Genomic DNA, 17,683 nt, shown 5'->3' with positions numbered 1-17,683 from the left:
CTTTGGAACACTTCTATGCTGGTATTTATCTTCCTTGCAAGAAGTACCTCCAATCAAGCCTTCTCTCTCTTTCTCTCTCTGTCTCTCTTTTTCCCATTGTGTCTGTGTTTGTGTGTCTTTATCTCTCTCTCTCTCTCTCTCTCTCTCTCTCTCTCTCTCTCTCCTCTCTCTCTCTCTCTCTCTCTCTCTCTCTCTCTCAATATTTACTCCAATGATGCATGTAGAAGAGTACATCAACACTATGTGCATCCACGTGTGCTGTGAGACAAAAATGAAACCTCATAGGTATCTATCATATACATAAAAATCCTCATGCAAAATTTTTCTACATAGCCATACATTTTTGTTACCTTTTCCCGGGCTTGGCGTGTCTACCTTGCAAAGATGAGCACTTCAAGGGTACCCTTGGAACACTTCTATCATGGTATCTATCTTCCTTGCAAGAAGTACCTCCAATCAAACCTTCTCTCTCTTTCTCTCTATGTCTCTCTTTTTCCCATTGTGTGTGTATGTCTGTGTGTGTGTGTGTGTGTGTGTGTGTGTGTGTGTGTGTGTGTGTGTGTGTGTGTGTGTGTGTGTGTGTGTGTGTGTGTGTGTGTGTGTGTGTGTGATAGTCTAGTCAATCATGTAATCGTTGTTGCTATGCATGCTATTTTAACAAATACATTCCTTGCAGGTGTGAAAGTTATAATTATATTTAGTGAGCATTTGATGTGTTGCACAGTTTCAATAAAGAAGTAAAATTATCACTTTATTGCATGTACTACATTCTGGTGGCGTTCTTAGTCTAGCACAACAGAGAGAAAAAGAGAAAGGGAGAGATAGAGTATCCTTCATCGTGAGAGAGAGAGAGAGACAGAGATTCTCCTTACCAAATAGAAGGAGACACAGAAAGAGAGAGAGTGACTGACTGACAGCTCCATCCCAAAGAGGGTCAGAACTGCATCCCACGAGGTTAGAAAGTTTAGACGAAGGTCTTGCTTTCCTTCACATTAACTCAGAGTATAATTCCTAGGGAGCTGCCTTGTATGGATTCACCAACCAACCCTCCCATATATAGCCCTTGGCCTCTGAATCCCCATTCCACATTGGTAGACGGCCTCTTGGCTTGGGTCCGTGACCCCTCTGGGTATGGCCTTGGCATGACAATACTCCCCACTTGAAAGCGTTTTCATCCTCAAAAAAAAAGTGGGAAACTTCTTCTTAAGAACACTAATGTTTTCCCAAGTGGCACCTTCTTCATGTCGATCTTTCCACTTGATTAAAGCTTGACAACATACATGATCACGCGTACGTAAATCATGATAGTCATGAATTCGCTTAGGTTCATGCGGTGGGGTAGGAGGCTCAACCAAATAGACTAGAATCTGTTGGTCAATGACGTTGTCATCTCCGTGTAAATGTTTATGTAAACAGCTTACATGAAATACCGGATGGACACGAGAGTGTGTCGGTAACGAGAGTTTGTAAGCACGATCACCAACTCGCTTGAGTATCTTGAAAGGTCCACAATATCTTGGAGATAGTTTCGGTGTTGGCCCAGTCTTCAGACTTTCTAAATGCTCTAGCACACACAAAAACACCTCTTCCCCTTCCTCAAAGGTAACTTGCCGACGTTTCTTGTCAGCGTACTTCTTATGCCGATCATGTGCTTGTCGAACATTTTGACGATCGAGTTTCAACATATCCATATGGTCTTGGATAAAATGTCGTCTTACGAGAGCATAAGTCATTTTAATGCCCAAGTTCCCTACACTTGGACTGTCATGACATTCATAAAGAATTTGGCGTCGAATGTCCGTGTTTGTCGGTACATAAACTTTCCCCTTGTGGAGTAGCTACCGATTATCGATGAAGAAATTCTTCCATCTCTGCAGTTCATCACTCGACATAGGAGAACTATGTGTGGAGGTTAACAAAACACTACTAGCATTGTAGTGAGAAGGATCCCTCATTTGCACATGGCTCCACACCAGGGATTTAATATTTACGTAATTACGTCAAATTTTGTGTGATCACAAGGTCTTGTTGACACATTTCCATGATCACAGTAAACATGATCACACATAAACCGGTTTAGGGTGACTTGCAAACCCACAAAAATCCCGCCGGGATTTTATGTTTCCCCGGTGGGCCGGCCGGGTATTATAATTTTCCCTACGGGCCCGCCGGGAAAACACGAAACTAGTTGTTTCCATGAAATTACAAAATACCCGATTGTTCATGGTCTTCTAGATCTGTTTGAAGTAACAAAATATAAAAACTTGAGTTTCAATGATTATCTTGTGGCTCTTATAGGCCTTTCCTCCCAAGAAAAGATCGTTTTTTAAGAAGCCTATCTTCCAAGTCCTTTGGACCCACTTGCAGACCTTCTCTACCAGACCGCAAATCGTTGGGAAATCCTTGAAGAGATGTGAGAGGTCTTCACTGGCCATTTTACATTGAGAGCATGTATGAAGGCCAATCCACCTATCTAGGACCTTAATCCCAATTGATAAGCTCCCCAAAGTACCTTCCCGAGGAAGACCTTCATCACCTGCAGCCATTAGGGGCACCAAATGTTCTTAGTGATAGTCACCCATCTTGATTCTGGCCAGTCCATACCCCATTGTTTGTTCAAGGGAGAGAACCAATCCAACGATGCCATAAGTGTGTGGGAACTTCTTTAGTATGAGGCTGAAAGAAGTGGCTTTCCTTTGGCCAGTGCGCCAAGCTCCTTGTAATTTCTTGTATAAAAAATGCACATTTGTAAGGCCCCCATTATGACGAGAAGCCATCGTGCATGAAGAAAATCACTCGCCAAAAACCAAAATTTTCACAGCCAGTCTAGAGCAAAGCTCGAGACTAGCTTCGTCGGAATATGATGGCCGGGCAGACCATGGTCAAAAAGTGGTCAAAAAATGGCCCATCTTTGGCCGGTTTCCAGTAGTCAATGGCCGATGGCTGGTGGGCGGAATTCAATGGCCGGTCGATCGATTTTAAAGGCGGGCTAATCTTCTCAAGGGCGGCCACACATGGGCGGATTGAAGGGTCCAGTTTGGACTCGTCAACACAAGGGCGGCTACACACAAAAGGGGATTGGGAAGCATTGTGGTGTAGTGTGAAGTTGATGAAACAAGGTGGATGTGAGGTGGTGATAGTGAAGCAAGGCAGGAGCTCTATTAAGGGTATAATCCCTTTGTAACCTACTTCTTGTTTAAAGTACTAAAGCCATTGAGTGGTCATTTTCCCGTGGATATAGCCCAAATTGGGTGAACCACGTATATCATGTGCTCTCTCTCTCTCTCTCTCTTCTCTCTCTCTCTCTCTCTCTCTCTCTCTCTCTCTCTAGTCTATAATCTCTCGTATGAAAATTTGTCTCTCTCCATTAAGTAATCTGCTCAATTATCTACCTAGCTACTTCATATTTCCTAACAATTGGTATCAGAGCAAGGTTTTCTCGTAGCTAAAAGTATCTCAAGCAAAGGATTCCTTTTTTGAGTGGGATTAATGACAAAGGAAGGGAAGCTCAAGATCGATAAGTTCAATGGCAAAAACTACCAACATTGGAAGATATAGATTGAAGACTATCTCTACCAGAAGGACCTCTATTTGCCACTAGGCGGTCTTGCAAAGAAGCCAGCAATGATGGCAGATGAAACATGGATTTTCCTTGACCAAAAGACACTGGGAACAATCCGGTTAAGCTTGGCGTCAACAGTGGCCTTCAATGTTTTGGAGATGAAGACCACAGAGGACTTGATGAAGTCACTTGACGGACTCTACAAGAAACCATCGGCATCCAATAAGGCATTTATCATGAAGCACTTACAATTTAAAGATGACAGAGAATGGTTCAATTGTAGAAAACCTAAATGAATTTAACACCAACATAAGTCAACTTCAATCAGTGAAAATCAATTTCGATGACGAAGTCCGAGCTCTCCTTATACTATCATCTCTATCCAGATAGTTGTAACAGCCTTGTGATGGCTATAAGTAATTCTATCTCTGGCACCAATACTCTTAAGTTTGATGATGTTGTGGGTGTTCTCTTAAGCAAGGAAATGTGAAGGAGAAGCACAGGAGAATCATCAAGTGATGCATTCTCAGTGGAAACAAGAGGAAAGCGAAAAGGGTCGTGATCGCTCAAGGTGGAGCAAGTCATGCACAAAGTCATTTCTTGAATGTTGGAATTGCGGCAAGAAGGGCCACGTCAAGAAGGATTGTTGGTCCAAGAAGAAGAAGGAGTCGGAGTCTCAAGACAACAAGCCAACATCGAAGGCCAATGTGGTAGGTAAAGTAGAGCAAGATGCTCTAATTCTCTCAATAGATAATGTGTCTAATTCTTGGATAGTAGATTCCGGGGCTTCATTCCATGCGACACCACACAAGCAACATTTCCAAGATTACACCAAAGTTAATTTTGGATATGTATACTTGGAAGATGACAAAGCTTGTGAAATTGTTGGCAAAGGTACATTTTGTGTCAAAATTGCTAATCAAAATGAATGGAAGCTTAAAGATGTTAGGCATGTTCCTTCTCTTTGCAAAAATTTGATCTCTCCAGAACAATTGGATGATGAAGGTCACAACATTGCATTCGTAAACAAGCAATGGAAGATCTCAAAGGGATCTTTGGTGGTTGCCAAAGGAGAAAAGGTTGGTACACTTTACTTGTGTACTTTTAGCACACAACCTTCAGCTTGTGCAACAACTACAGAAGTCGACAGTGCAGTGTGGCACTACCGGTTTGGGTATATAAGTGCCAAAGGAATGCAAATCCTTCAGTCAAAGAATCTTCTACCAGGTTTGAAAGAAGTGGACTCAGAGTTCTGTGAAGATTGTGTTTGGTAAACAAAAGAGGGTGAAATTTCAAAATTCAATAAATGAAAGAAAAAATAAAAAAATTGAATTGGTTCATTCTGATGTTTGGGGTCCTGCAAGTATACCATCCCTTGGTGGCTCATTGTACTATGTAACATTCATAAACGATGCAACTAGAAAAACACGAGTTTATCTCATGAAGAATAAATTTGATGTGTTTTCCATATTTCAAAGGTGAAAAGCCTTTGTGAAGAATGAAGTAGGTACCAAGGTTAAATACCTCAGATCCGACAATGGAGGCAAATATTGCAGCCAAGCTTTTGAAATCTTTTGTGCTAGCAATGGCATTTGGATGCAGAATAAAACCCTAAGGAAAACCTCAACAAAATGGTATTTCGGAAAGAGTGAACAAGAAAATCATGGAGCGAGCATGACGCATGCGGCTACATGCAGGCCTTGCTTGAGCTTTGGGCAGAATCAATGAGTACGTCTGTGTATTTGATCAACTGGTCACCCTCAGCAACATTGGATGGGGGAGTTCCAGAGGAGGCATGGATAGGTACACTGATGATTTTTTAAAGTATTTGGGTGTGAGGCTTTCATTCACATAGATAGAAGCCTAAGATTAAAGCTAGATGCAAAGTCCAAAAAGTGTTTCTTCATTGGCTATGGAGAAGGTGACTTTGGGTATCACCTATGGTAAAATCTTTAGAAGTAGGGACGTAATTCTCAATGAACAAAATATGTACAAAGACTATTTGGAAAGAAAACAAAAAAAAGAAACAAGTGATGAGTACTTGGATCTTGAGGATGGTGAAGACTCAAGGAGTGCAAACGGTGACAACATACAACAACGTCAACCAAATGAGGAGCCTCAACCTATTCCCTGAAGATCTACAATAGCAAGTAGACCTCCAGAAAGTTTTGTTCCTTCCTTCAACCATCTCTTAATCTCAAATTCTGGAGAGCCGGAATCATACGAGAAAGCTATGAAACTCAAATCCAAACTCGGGGGGTCCACCTCTATGTATGTAAGTATACCATGAGAGTTCAACATGAGGGTTTTTTAATTCAAAAACTTTGGGTAAATTTACATAAATATATTTAAATAAGGGGTTTTTTATTTCATTTTGAAAAAAATCCATAAGTTCATAAAGAAAGAGGGGTTATTTTATTAGTTCAAGATTCACAGATAAGGGTTTTTTTTAAATACCCTTTGAACGCACGTTGTATAGATAGTTTACATATAGTAAACCCCCCAAGAATGCAAAGAAGAATGGATAAAGAGCATGCAAGCGGAGATGGACTCATTACATCGCAACCAAACATGGGAGTTGATTGAATTGCCTAAAGGTAAGTGGGAACTTCAGTACAAATGGGTGTACAAGCTAAAGGAAGAAGAAGGTGGGAAGTAAAGATACAACTCTAGGCTTGAGGTAAAAGGGTTTTCTCAAAAGAAAGGTATTGACTTCAATGAAATATTTTCTCATGTTGTAAAACTGAACTCAATTAGGCTTGTCTTAAGCCTTGTGGCTGCTCATGATTTAAACCTCAAGCAAATGGATGTAAATACGACATTCCCTCACAGTGACTTACTAGAGGAAGTTTACATGCTTCAACCAAAGGGGTATGAAGTAAAAGGTAAGGAGAAAATGGTTTGCAAATTAAAGAAGATCTTGTATGGTTTAAAGCAAGCATCAAGAAAGTGGTACTCGATCGATGGATGTTGGATCATGGATTCAACTCAGATCACTGCGTCTACACAAAGAATTTGGGAGATGGGAAGTTCATCATCCTAATGTTGTATGTTGATGACATGTTGATTACAAGTGCTAACATGTAGGACATCAAAGACCTAAAAGAGGATTTATCTAAATCTTTTTCAATGAAAGATTTAAGTGCTGCAAAGAGGATACTTGATATGAAGATATCAAGGGATAGGATGAAGAAGACAATAAAGCTATCTCAAGAGGATTACATCAAGAATGTACTAGAAAGGTTTGCAACGCAAAATGCAAAAACGATTTCTACACCTTTAGACGGTCACTTTAAACTAACCAAGGATATGTGTCCAAAGACACAAGAGGAGATAGCCTATATGTCTAAATTTCCCTATGCTGCAGCAACAAGAGGTTCTCTTATGTGTACTATGGTCTAGATAAGGCCAGACATTGCACATGCAGTGGGAGTTGTAAGTAGGTTCATGGACAACCCGGGTAAAGAGCACTGGCAAGCTGTGAAGTGGAGACTTAGGTATCTAAAAGGGACAGAAAAAAATGCTTTGTATTTTGGAGGAACTAATATTTTTCTTCAAGGGTATGCTCATGTAGATACGGTAGGTGACAAAGATACTCAAAGGAGCACTACTATCTATGTACTAGCTATGTCTTCACGGTTGGAGGCATAGCAGTAAGTTGTGCTTCAAAGCTGCAGAAAGTGGTCTCACTTTCTACCACAGAAGCAAAGTGTGTAGAAATGACAGAGGCAAGCAAAGAAATTTTGTGGCTTCATAGACTCTTAAAAGAGCTTGGATTCAAACAAGAAAATTGTGTCTTGTATGGTGATAGCCAAAGCGCTATCCATCTTGCAAAGAACTCAGCCTTTCATTCAAGGACAAAGAATATCGAATTGAGATATATCATATCACTTCATATGCACGCTTTTGAAAGAGGGACAACTAAAGCTAGGAAGGTGCATACAAGTGAAAATCCTGCAGACATGTTTACAAGGGTGGTCAACAAGGAGAAGTTGAGCTTTTGCTTATCTTCAATCGGCATTCAAGGACAAGAAGCCAGGATGGAAAGCAGTTACACGTTTGGTTTGGAGCTTAGTCTCCAAGTGGAAGATTGTTAAGTATGGAGCCTGATACCCCTTGTAACTTTCTGTATTAAAAATGCACATTTGTAAGGCCCCTGTTATAAGGAGAAGCCATCGTGCGTGAAGAAAATCACTAGTCGAAAACCAAAATTTTCACGGCCACTCTCAAGCAAAGCTCGATACTGGATTTGTCGAAATATAATGATGGCCGGACGGCAATCAAAAAGTGGTCGAAAAATGGCTGATCGTTTGGCCGGTTGCCAGTAGTCAATTGTTGGTGGCCGGTGGTCAAAATTCAATGGCCAGTGGCCGATTTCAAAGACGGACTTGTCTTCTCAAGGGCGGCCACACATGGGGTAGATTGGAGGGTCCAGTTTGGACTCGTCAACACAAGAGAGGCTACACACGACTGCCTCTCATTAGAAGGGGCAACCCTTTTGGCCTATAAAAGGAGGCCTCTTCTACACACAAAAAGGGGATTGTGAAGCATTGTGGTGTAGTGTGAAGTTGATGCAACAAGGTGGGTGTGAGGTGGTGAGAGTGAAGCAAGGTGGGAGCTCTATTAAAGGGTATAATCCCTTTGTAACCTACTTCTGTTTGAAGTACTAAATCCATTGAGTGGCTACTTTCTCGTGGATGTAGCCAGCATTGGGTAAACCACATATATTGTGTGCTCTATTAAGGGTATAATTCCTTTGTAACCTACTTCTGTTTGAAATACTAAATCCATTGAGTGGCTGCTTTCTCGTGGATGTAGCCCACATTGGGTGAACCACATATATCGTGCTCTCTCTCTCTCTCTCTCTCTCTCTCTCTCTCTCTCTCTCTCTCTCTCTCTCTAATCTCTCGCGTGTGAAAATTTCTCTCTCTCCATTAAGTAATCTACTCAATTATCTACTTAGCTACTTCATATTTCCTAACAAGGAGAGCCCATCTGTCAATCCTTTTTAGGACTCTACTAATCAAAAGTCTCTCACTACCATTAAGGTTGTACTAGCGTGCCACTTGTTCTGTTTCTTTCCAGTGGTTACTATTATAATTCCATAGTTGGCCTAGATATCTAAGATTTTTGTTATTAATATTTTCGCAGCCTTCCTCCAATATGGGTTAAGAAAGATGCTTCCTACCTTAGAAAGCCAAGGGGACCAATGAGTTGAAGAGTTATGGAAGTACCTTGCAAGCTCACCCCACTCCAAAGTCTCTGCTACACTTTTGCATTTGCAAGCAAGCTCTCTCGTCGAACACCGAGCTTTAAGCCAGCCCACTGAGGGGCAAGCAGTTTGTTGTGGATCTCTAGCCCTTTCCACTGACTGCCTTGGCCATTATTGTCCAAGACTGCCTTTTCTTAGCGAGTGCACCCTTAAACTTAGCACACTAGGCTCGCGCATGGGCACTAGGGTTAAGAATCCCAAGACCGCCATGCTCAATAGGTCTTGCCATTATTTCCCAGTTAGCCCACTTCCATGACATCAAGTCTTTGGTGTTGTTCTTCTATAGAAATCTTTTTACCGGTTTGTGAAAATCTTTCCAATTGCATTTGGATAGTTTAAGTAGCGGATCATTAAAAGCTATGTAGGGGAGCATGAATGAGTTGATCACTTTCACTCTGCTCGAGAAGGGAAGAAGCACATACTCCCATCTGTGCATCTTGCATCTAATCTTTTCCATGACCCAAGTGAATTTTTTTTTATGGGTTACTTCAATACCCAATGGGCCCCCAGGTGCCAAAAAAAGTTTCCCTTTTGACACAACTTCCCGGGATTACATTGAGGGATCAAACAAGTCGCTCTCTGTAAGAGACATCAACCTTGATTTTCAATACTACACTTCCCTGAATCAATGGCAAGGATTTTCACAATCTCTAGCGCATTTCTAAGAACCTGGGGGCAAGTTTTGAGAAAGATCAGTGAGTCGTCCCCAAATAGCTTAGCAAGCAATTGGTTGTTATTAGGTTGAGACAGTCCTTGAATCTCCCCTCTCACAACACGATCATCGAGCAATGTTACCAGAGGATGGGATCCAATGGCAAACATTAGAGGGGCAAGTGATCACCCCTGATTGATGGATTGCTTGACCTCAAATGCTCCCACGATTCTGTCATTGAAAAGGAGCTCCGATTGGCTACCTACACCAAGTGTGCTTACTAGCTAACAGATCCAAGGCCCAAACCCCAGTTCTTTCATAGCCTCTTCTATAAAAATGACCATGTGATCCTGTCATTGGCTTTGTCCAAATCCAATTGGAGTAAGATACACTCTTGCTTAATGAAGGTGGCATACTCAATGCCGATTGTTGCTGCCAGAATATTATCATAGATTGACCTTCCTTTGATAAATCCATGCTGGTGGGGAGTGATAACTATGTCTAGGAGGGGGAGAAAGCCTAATGGATACCATTTTGGCAATAATTTTGTAGGCTACTGGCATCATGGTTATGAGCCTCCAGTGTTTCAGTTGGGAGCAACACACTTGCTTCGGGAACGGTTTAATGAGGCCTCTTTTAATGATTTTGGGTCTAAGACCCCATCAAGCAAGGCTTGGTTGGCCATAATCATGATAGAAGACTTCAGCTCGTCCTATAATTCTTTAAAAACTCAGTAGTTAGACCGTATGATCCTAGGGACCTTTCTTTACCTAATGCTTGAAGTACGTCCTACTCGCAAATTTTATATAGTATGTGTATCCCTTGCATATATCTCTCCATGTGTATTTTAGAGGTGGAATGGTGGCACAAAAGGTACCCAAGAAACACGTTATATGGTTTTTTGCATGCACCCTTTCTTCTTTGAGGGAGGAAGTAATCATGGTTTAATGTGATGGAAGTACCTCCGATTTACCCCTTTCCATTTGTGGAACATTTTAAGAGGTTTTATCATTTGAAAAATATGCCTTTGTCCTCTTAACAGTTCTTCTTACCAAGTAGTATTTTGATTGAGTCCTAATGGGGCTTTTCCCTAATTATCTTTCAGGGATTTTGTGGTTTTTTTTTTTTTTTTGGGGGGGGGGGGGGGGGGGGGTCCCTTTTGATGTTGTCCATATTGTATAGAGAGAGAGAGAGAGAGAGAGAGAGAGAGAGATATTTCTCCATTGATATTCTCCATACTGTAGGAGTAAGATAGAGAGAGGTGGAGGCATAGGGGTTTACTAAGTGTATGAGAGAGAGAGGGTATATGTTCTCATGATGCTTTCCATAATGCAAGGTCTTAAGAGATAGAGATAGAGGAAGAGAGAGGGATAGAGAGATAGATTGAGAGAGGAGGGGGGAGTGGGGGTGAGATACACAGAGAGATTTTGTGTGTCCTTTGATTTTGTCCACAATGTAGAGAGAGAGAGAGAGAGAGAGAGAGGGAGAGAGATTCATTGGCTAGATCAGAGGTATTGGTTAAGGGTTGGAAAAATACTATTATGTTTTTAGAATCTACTAGGTGGACTTCAAATAAGAGTGCCATAAAGTTCTCTCAAAAAAGTATTCCCAAAAGAGTCAAAGAGGTTATTTCTTACGTATCCCATGATGGATACTATGTCTGAAAATGTATCTAGATCTGGTGATAATGTACGATATGTGGATTCAAATGAATCAAGGGTCTATGAGCTACTCTCCATTCACGGTGGTTAGTCCAATTTATGGTTAGTAACATTATGGGTTTGAGTGTTATATTGTTCGCTTCTCCTATGTCATCAAATGTTGTTTTGGCGCAAGGGAGCATGAGTTTGGGCCTATTGTTGATCGCGCCACATCTATCCCAAAGCTATAGAACTCCTTGTTGAAGATTAGCCTACAGGAGGCTTACCTTGTAAGTTATTGCTCTAAATAGAAGATATGTTGCTAATGTCTCTAAAATAAGTGTTAAGGATAAAAATGCATGTTTTTGCCAAATTTCTCATCATCGTGATCTCTCTCTCTCTCTCTCTCTCTCTCTCTCTCTCTCTCTCTCTCTCTCTCTCTCCCCCTCCATTTCCTTATATTCAATTCACACCTCCAACAAGCTTGGTCAATCAATATGTTGTTTTGTGAGACGAGGAAAGATTGTTTGGTGAAAGCACCAATGGATTCACATGCAACGAGCTGAGTGTAGTTGTACTCTACTAAAATTTATAAGCAGACAAAACCATGGAGCAAGTATTGTATTATGTGGCAAAGATTACAATTGCATCTTGTAAAAATACTAAACCCAAAGGATGCTACCTAAACATGTGAACAAGATTGAGTCTCCGTGTTCATAGAGAATGATCTTAGACTATCTGTGGACTACATATGTAGTCGTTAGTTCTGTCGGACCCTTATAAGAGGGTGTTAACATTTGTGTCTCTGTTTCTTTAAAAAGTTTGAAGAGGAGCATTTATTATTGTGTCAAACATTATTTTCTTTGCTTTTTTTTGTTGCAATTTTTTGCAAAAAAATTAAAATAATTTTGATACCACATGTTTAAAAATAGTAGTGTCACTTTTTATTTCTCTCTCATAAGGAAGCTTGTTTAAGTGGTAAAGCCTCCGACTCCGTCACCGTAAAGGAAACCAAATGCCAAAGAAAAAATCATAAGACCATTGACCACCGGCCCTGAAGTAAGCAACTTCAAGGAGAAGGAACTTGGAAGACAATGAAAGGTGAAGAAATCAGGGGAAAATAATAAATACGATATATAAACTCTTTTAAATTTCCAATACGGGATATAAGGCTTCTCATTTCTTACACCATCACCCTTCACTTTTGCATTTTACATGTTTTGCAAGGTTTGTCATTTTTTTTCCAAAATTATGGAACCTAAAATGGTCTTAAAAAAAATTATATGGCCATCGAGTCATCTATAAGTCATATATAAAGAAATAGACGGGGAAAAAGGACAGAGTAGCACCTTTTAGATGTCAATTCTAACGATTTTTTTTATGTGAACACGAGGAAGGTTCATGAATGATAAGTCTTTGTTGTATTATTTATTAGGGAGAATTAATATTATATTTGACGCTTAAAACTGAAAAGGTGTAAGGATAGTGCCCCAAAATGATACTGGTTTAGGATGGAATGAAGAGCAATAGACGTATGAAAAGGAGAGGCGTTTGGCCTAACATGAATGATTTTAGCGATGAGAGGCAAGGTGGCGATGTGATTGCAACAGCACGGGCCCCCTTCGAGGCTTCCAGATCCTTCCGCGATCAGAGGCAAATTAGGTGGCAATGTGATTGCAACAGCAAGGGCCCCTTCGAGGCTTCCAGACTCCTTCCAAGGCTCAAGCTACCTCTGTCTTAATGTCATCAGAACTTCCAGAAGGTGGCGAGCAAGCATGTGGGTCGGCCAATCAACACGACTTTTGGGTCGCTACAGCTGACCAATCAGAACGCACCACGCAAAATTAGCATCCCTGCCAATCATTGCACAGTGATCTAAGCACTGACGCCACGCCTTCCATTCTACCATGAGCTGTCACTGACGTTGCGTCCAGTGGAGATTGGAATATTCTTTTTTGATTGTCCATAGGTGGATAAGGGCTTTCGAACCTTTTGACATTTGCACATCTCTCCTCCTGATCTTAGTCTTACTTTAACCACCAGTGCTTGAGTTGCCTAGTGTAATCCCACCCCGGGCTAGAAAAAATACATTTTTCCTAGCCGAAGAAAATAAGGGCAAACTTGAAATTCTACCGGTTTTTAGGTCAAAATTTGAAGCTTTTGTCGGTATTTACACTAAAACTCGTGTAAATTTGCCAATTTTCTTCAAGGCAAGCTCAAAATATAACCGAGATTTTAGGATATTTAGCCGGTTGAAATACATTGTACCCTGATTTTTTTCTAACACTGATCCCACCTACAAATTTTGAGCTTTACCTCTGTTGAAGGTGAGAAAATTTACAAAACTTAAAGAGATTAGTGTAAAAACCTTCAATTTAATCAATTTACCTCTACTATTCCTCACACATAGGTTTCTAAAGTTTTTGAAAGAATCGGTTCTCTTTTCGCACTGAGTCTTCTTCAATAACAATCGTGTCATAGCTCATTTAGTTGCTAAGGGTTTGTCCAAGGTTGAGAGTCCAAGTATCGCTGATTCTATCCCGATTGTTGCAAACTCGAGGAAAAAGTGTGGTGTGTATGAGTGTCCTCTCTATTATGCAAAAAAACAAAAAAAAAAACATGCCAAAAAGAAAGCCTTCTTCGATCAACCTTGTCCTTTCAAGAATCTTATCCTCGTACATCTCCATCTTTGTCAATTCTTCTGCTCTACTTTTCTCTTGCTGAATACTATGTATAATAGTCCCTTTACATATGGCTAGCCATTGATGGCGCTTGTTCATGGTTCGACCCCTTGCTTTTGCCTTTCTAAACTAACCCTTACCATACGTTCCACCTTTCATGTGAAGCACTAAATGATTGTTTTTGTTTTGGCATGCATGTGACGAAGATCTTAGTGTTTGGTTAAGTTTTTTGGCATGCTCCAAGGGAAAAGGCTACAGAGATGCTCTCTCTTTTGGTTGACTAAAATAGAAAAAATTAAGTTATATTTTCAAGCATTTTTTTATAGAGTGAAAATGTTGATTGGTTGAAATAAGATAGTGGGCAATCGTTTAAATGACTAGTTTGTAAATCTAACGATGGACTTCAAAAGTGTCTTGAGTTTTGAAATAAAAAGCGAATGCTCATTCACCACGGAAAGTATTTTGGGTTAAGAGTAGGCCGGGCCAATTTTGGTTTTGGGGCGTTTTAAGGGATATCTTGAAAGATCCCCTTTTGTTTTCAAGAAAAAGTGGACGTGCTAAAGGAACAGAGAGAGAGAGAGAGAGATAAAATGAGACTTTTGTTGACAGTTGTAAAGACGGTGGGGGGGGGGGAGAGAGAGAGAGAGAGAGAGAGAGAGAGAGATTTTGTGTCCGTGCACTGTGCTTGGTTGCATGAGAAGTTTGAACTAGTATTTTGGGCTAAAAGCATGAGAAGTTGAAGTTTGAACTAAACTTTTTCTATAAGTAAACTTTTACTAAATTGATAATATTGGTCTTGTGTAGAGAGAGTTCACATGAGTTTTTTTTTTGGCCAGCTAAAAAGAGAAGTAATGTTTTTTGGAACAAAAAAAAATTAATTGGTGAGTGCTATAGTGAGCACTCAAGAGAGATTTATGGGTGGCAGTGGTGGATTGTTTTCTTTCAAAAATACTCACATAAGAGATTTTTTCAGATTCTATTATTCAATTATAAATGTGCTAAAAAACATGGTCCTCTTTTTTCTTGCAATCTATAGGAGCAAGTGTGGTGTGTGTAAAGGTTTTCACATGCACCGAAGTGGTGGTGAATCTTATCTTAAAATCATAAATGACGCTCTATACTTTTTTGGGTCATCACAAAAAGACGTTCGTGCATGGAAACATGATTCTTTTGGAGTAGAGTGGATGGGTGAGTGACGCTCCGTAGGAGGAAGCAGATTTGTAGCATAGTTCGTGCATCACCTCTCCTCTACATTACTAATCTCTCTCTCTCTCTCTCTCTCTCTCTCTCTCTCTCTCTCTCTCTCTCTCTCTCTCTCTCGTGCGCGCGTTTTAGACCTTGAGTTGGGATCGGCACAAACAGAGAAGAAAGACCCGAGAGCGGGTGCATTGTGCTGCCTCAAAGAGATCCTCCATTATGCCTAGTGCTAAATCTACGGCGCTTTCAATTTTATCTCAGGACAATATCTTGCAAGAGTATTTTAGCTCATAGACCCTTGATTCATCAGGCCTAGTGCTAAATCTACGGCGCTTTCAATTTTATCTCAAGACAAAATCGATAGAATTGACATCTAAAAGGTGCTAACTCTGTCTATTTCAATTTTATCTCAGGAAAATAGCTTTCGAACCTTTTGACATTTGCACATCTCTCCTCCTGATTTTAGTCTTACTTTAACCACCAGTGCTTGAATCGCCACCTGGGCCTAGTGTAATCCCACCCAGGGCTAGAAAACACATTTTTCCTTTAACCAAAGAAAATAAGGGAAAACTTGAAATTCTACCCGTTTTTATTAGGTCAAAATTTGAAGCTTTTGTCGGTATTTACACTAAAACTTGTGTAAATTTGCCGGTTTTCTTGAAGGCAAGCTCAAAATATAACGGGGATTTTAGGATTTTTAGCCGGTTAAAATACATTGTACCCAATTTTTTTCTCACAGTGATCCCACCTACAAATTTTGAGCTTTTCCTCTGTTGAAGGTGAGAAAATCTACAAAACTTAAAGAGATTTAGTGTAAATACCGACAATTTTAATCAATTTACCTCTACTATTTCTCACAGATAGGTTTCTAAAGTTTTTGGAAGAACCGGTTCTCTTTTCGCACTGAGTCTTCTTCAATAACAATCGTGTCATAGCTCATTTAGTTGCTAAGGGTTCGTCAAGGTTGAGGGTCCAAGTATCACCGATTCTATCCCGATTGTTGCAAACCTAAGGAAAAAGTGTGGTGTACATGAGTGTCCTCTCTATTATGCAAAATAACAAAAACAAAACACGCCAAAAAGGAAGCCTTCTTCGATCAACCTTGTCCTTCAAGAATCTTATCCTCGTACATCTCCATCTTTGTCAATTCTTCCACTCTACCTTTCTCTTGCTGAATACTATGTATAATAATTCCTTCACACATGGCTGACCATTGATGGCGCTTGTTCATGGTTCGACCCCTTGCTTTTGCCTTTCTAAACTAACCCTCACCATAAATTCCACCTTTCATGTGAAGCACTAAATGATTGTTTTTTGGGGCATGCATGTGGCGAAGATCTTAGTGTTTGGTTTAGTTTTTCGGCTTGTCCAAAAGGCAAAGGCTATAAAGATGCTTTTTTTTTTGTTGATTAAAATTTTTAAAAATATATATTTTTTTTTAATTTTTTTTTATAGATTGAAAAGGTCTATTGGTTGAAATAGGATAGTGGGCACTCGTTTTGACGACTAGTGTGTAAATCTAATGATAGACTTAAAAAGTGTCTTTAGTTTTGAAATAAAAAGTGAACGCTTATTGACCACAGAAAGTATTTTGGGCTAAAAGCATGAGAAGTTGAAGTTTGAACTAAACTTTTGCCTTAAGTAAACTTTTACTGAATTGTTAATACTGGTCTTGTGTAGAGAGAGTTCACATGAGTTCTTTTTTTGGTCGGCTAAAAATAGAAAAAAAAATTAAAATTTAAAAAAAATGATTGTGAGTGTTATAGTGAGCACTCAAGAGAGATTTATGGGTGGCAGTGGTGGATTGTTTTCTTTCAAAAATACTCACACAAGAGATTTTTTCAGGATTCTATTATTCAATTACAATGTGCTAAAAAACATAGTCCTCTTTTTTCATGCAGTCTATGGGAGCAGTGTGGTGTGTGTAAAGGTTTTCAGATGCACCGAAGTGGTGGTGAATCTTCTCTTGAAATCATAAATGACGCACTACACTTTTTTGGGTCATCACAAAAAGACGTTCGTGCGTGGAAACATGATTCTTTTGGAGTAGAGTGGATGGGTGAGTGACTCTCTATAGGAGGAAGCAGATTTGCAAGATTTGTAATATAGCTCGTACATCACCTCTCCTCTGCATCACTAATGTGTGTAGCTCGCTCTCTCTCTCTCTCTCTCTCTCTCTCTCTCTCTCTCTCTCTCTCTCTCTCTCTCTCTCTCTCTCTCTCTCGTTTTAGACCTTGAGTCGGGATCGGCACAAACACAGAAGAATATCCCAAGAGCAAGTGCATTGCGCTAGCTTAGAGAGATCCTCCATTAGGTCTAGTGCTAAATCTACGGCGCTTTCAATTTTATCTCAGGACAGTATCTTGCAAGTGTTGTCCCAAGCAAATGATGGCCTCTTCCTGCACTCCCCTGCCATTGTTGAATGATTCCAAGAGCTTGATCTCTCCCAGCTGCCCTCGGGCTCCTTCAAAGTCAGCGTCCCCTTTCCTCCTCTCTCTCACCACCTCTCTCAAGAGCTCTTATCAGTCTGTTTCCATGATGCGGGTGTCTTTAGTCGTGCAGGGGAACAATGGCTGGTGCTGCTACAAATGGAGGCACGATGTCCCTGCAAAATGCCGAAAAAAAAACATATTGCAATCCATGAAATGCACAAATCTGCTTACCTGGCAAATACCGTAG

At 40.3% G+C, this 17,683-nt stretch overlaps 1 protein-coding gene across 1 annotated transcript in view; it reads left to right on the top strand.

Annotated features, from left to right (window-relative positions):
* LOC147451378 (uncharacterized) overlaps positions 1-16,997 on the top strand; it is an 88,238-nt gene extending 71,241 nt beyond the window's left edge. The window contains exon 3 of the mRNA XM_086520314.1: positions 16,906-16,997. Coding sequence (XP_086376440.1) covers positions 16,906-16,982 — 77 coding nt within the window. The 3' untranslated portion in view covers positions 16,983-16,997. The remainder of the gene's footprint in view (positions 1-16,905) is intronic.
* Positions 16,998-17,683: the final 686 nt, after the last annotated feature.

This window comes from Adiantum capillus-veneris, chromosome 9 (assembly GCF_014529385.1).
Source record: "Adiantum capillus-veneris isolate H3 chromosome 9, ASM1452938v2, whole genome shotgun sequence".
Taxonomy (NCBI): Eukaryota; Viridiplantae; Streptophyta; class Polypodiopsida; order Polypodiales; family Pteridaceae; genus Adiantum; species Adiantum capillus-veneris.
The sequence above is the reverse complement of the archived record's forward strand: the minus strand, read 5'-3'. Positions and strand labels throughout refer to the sequence as shown.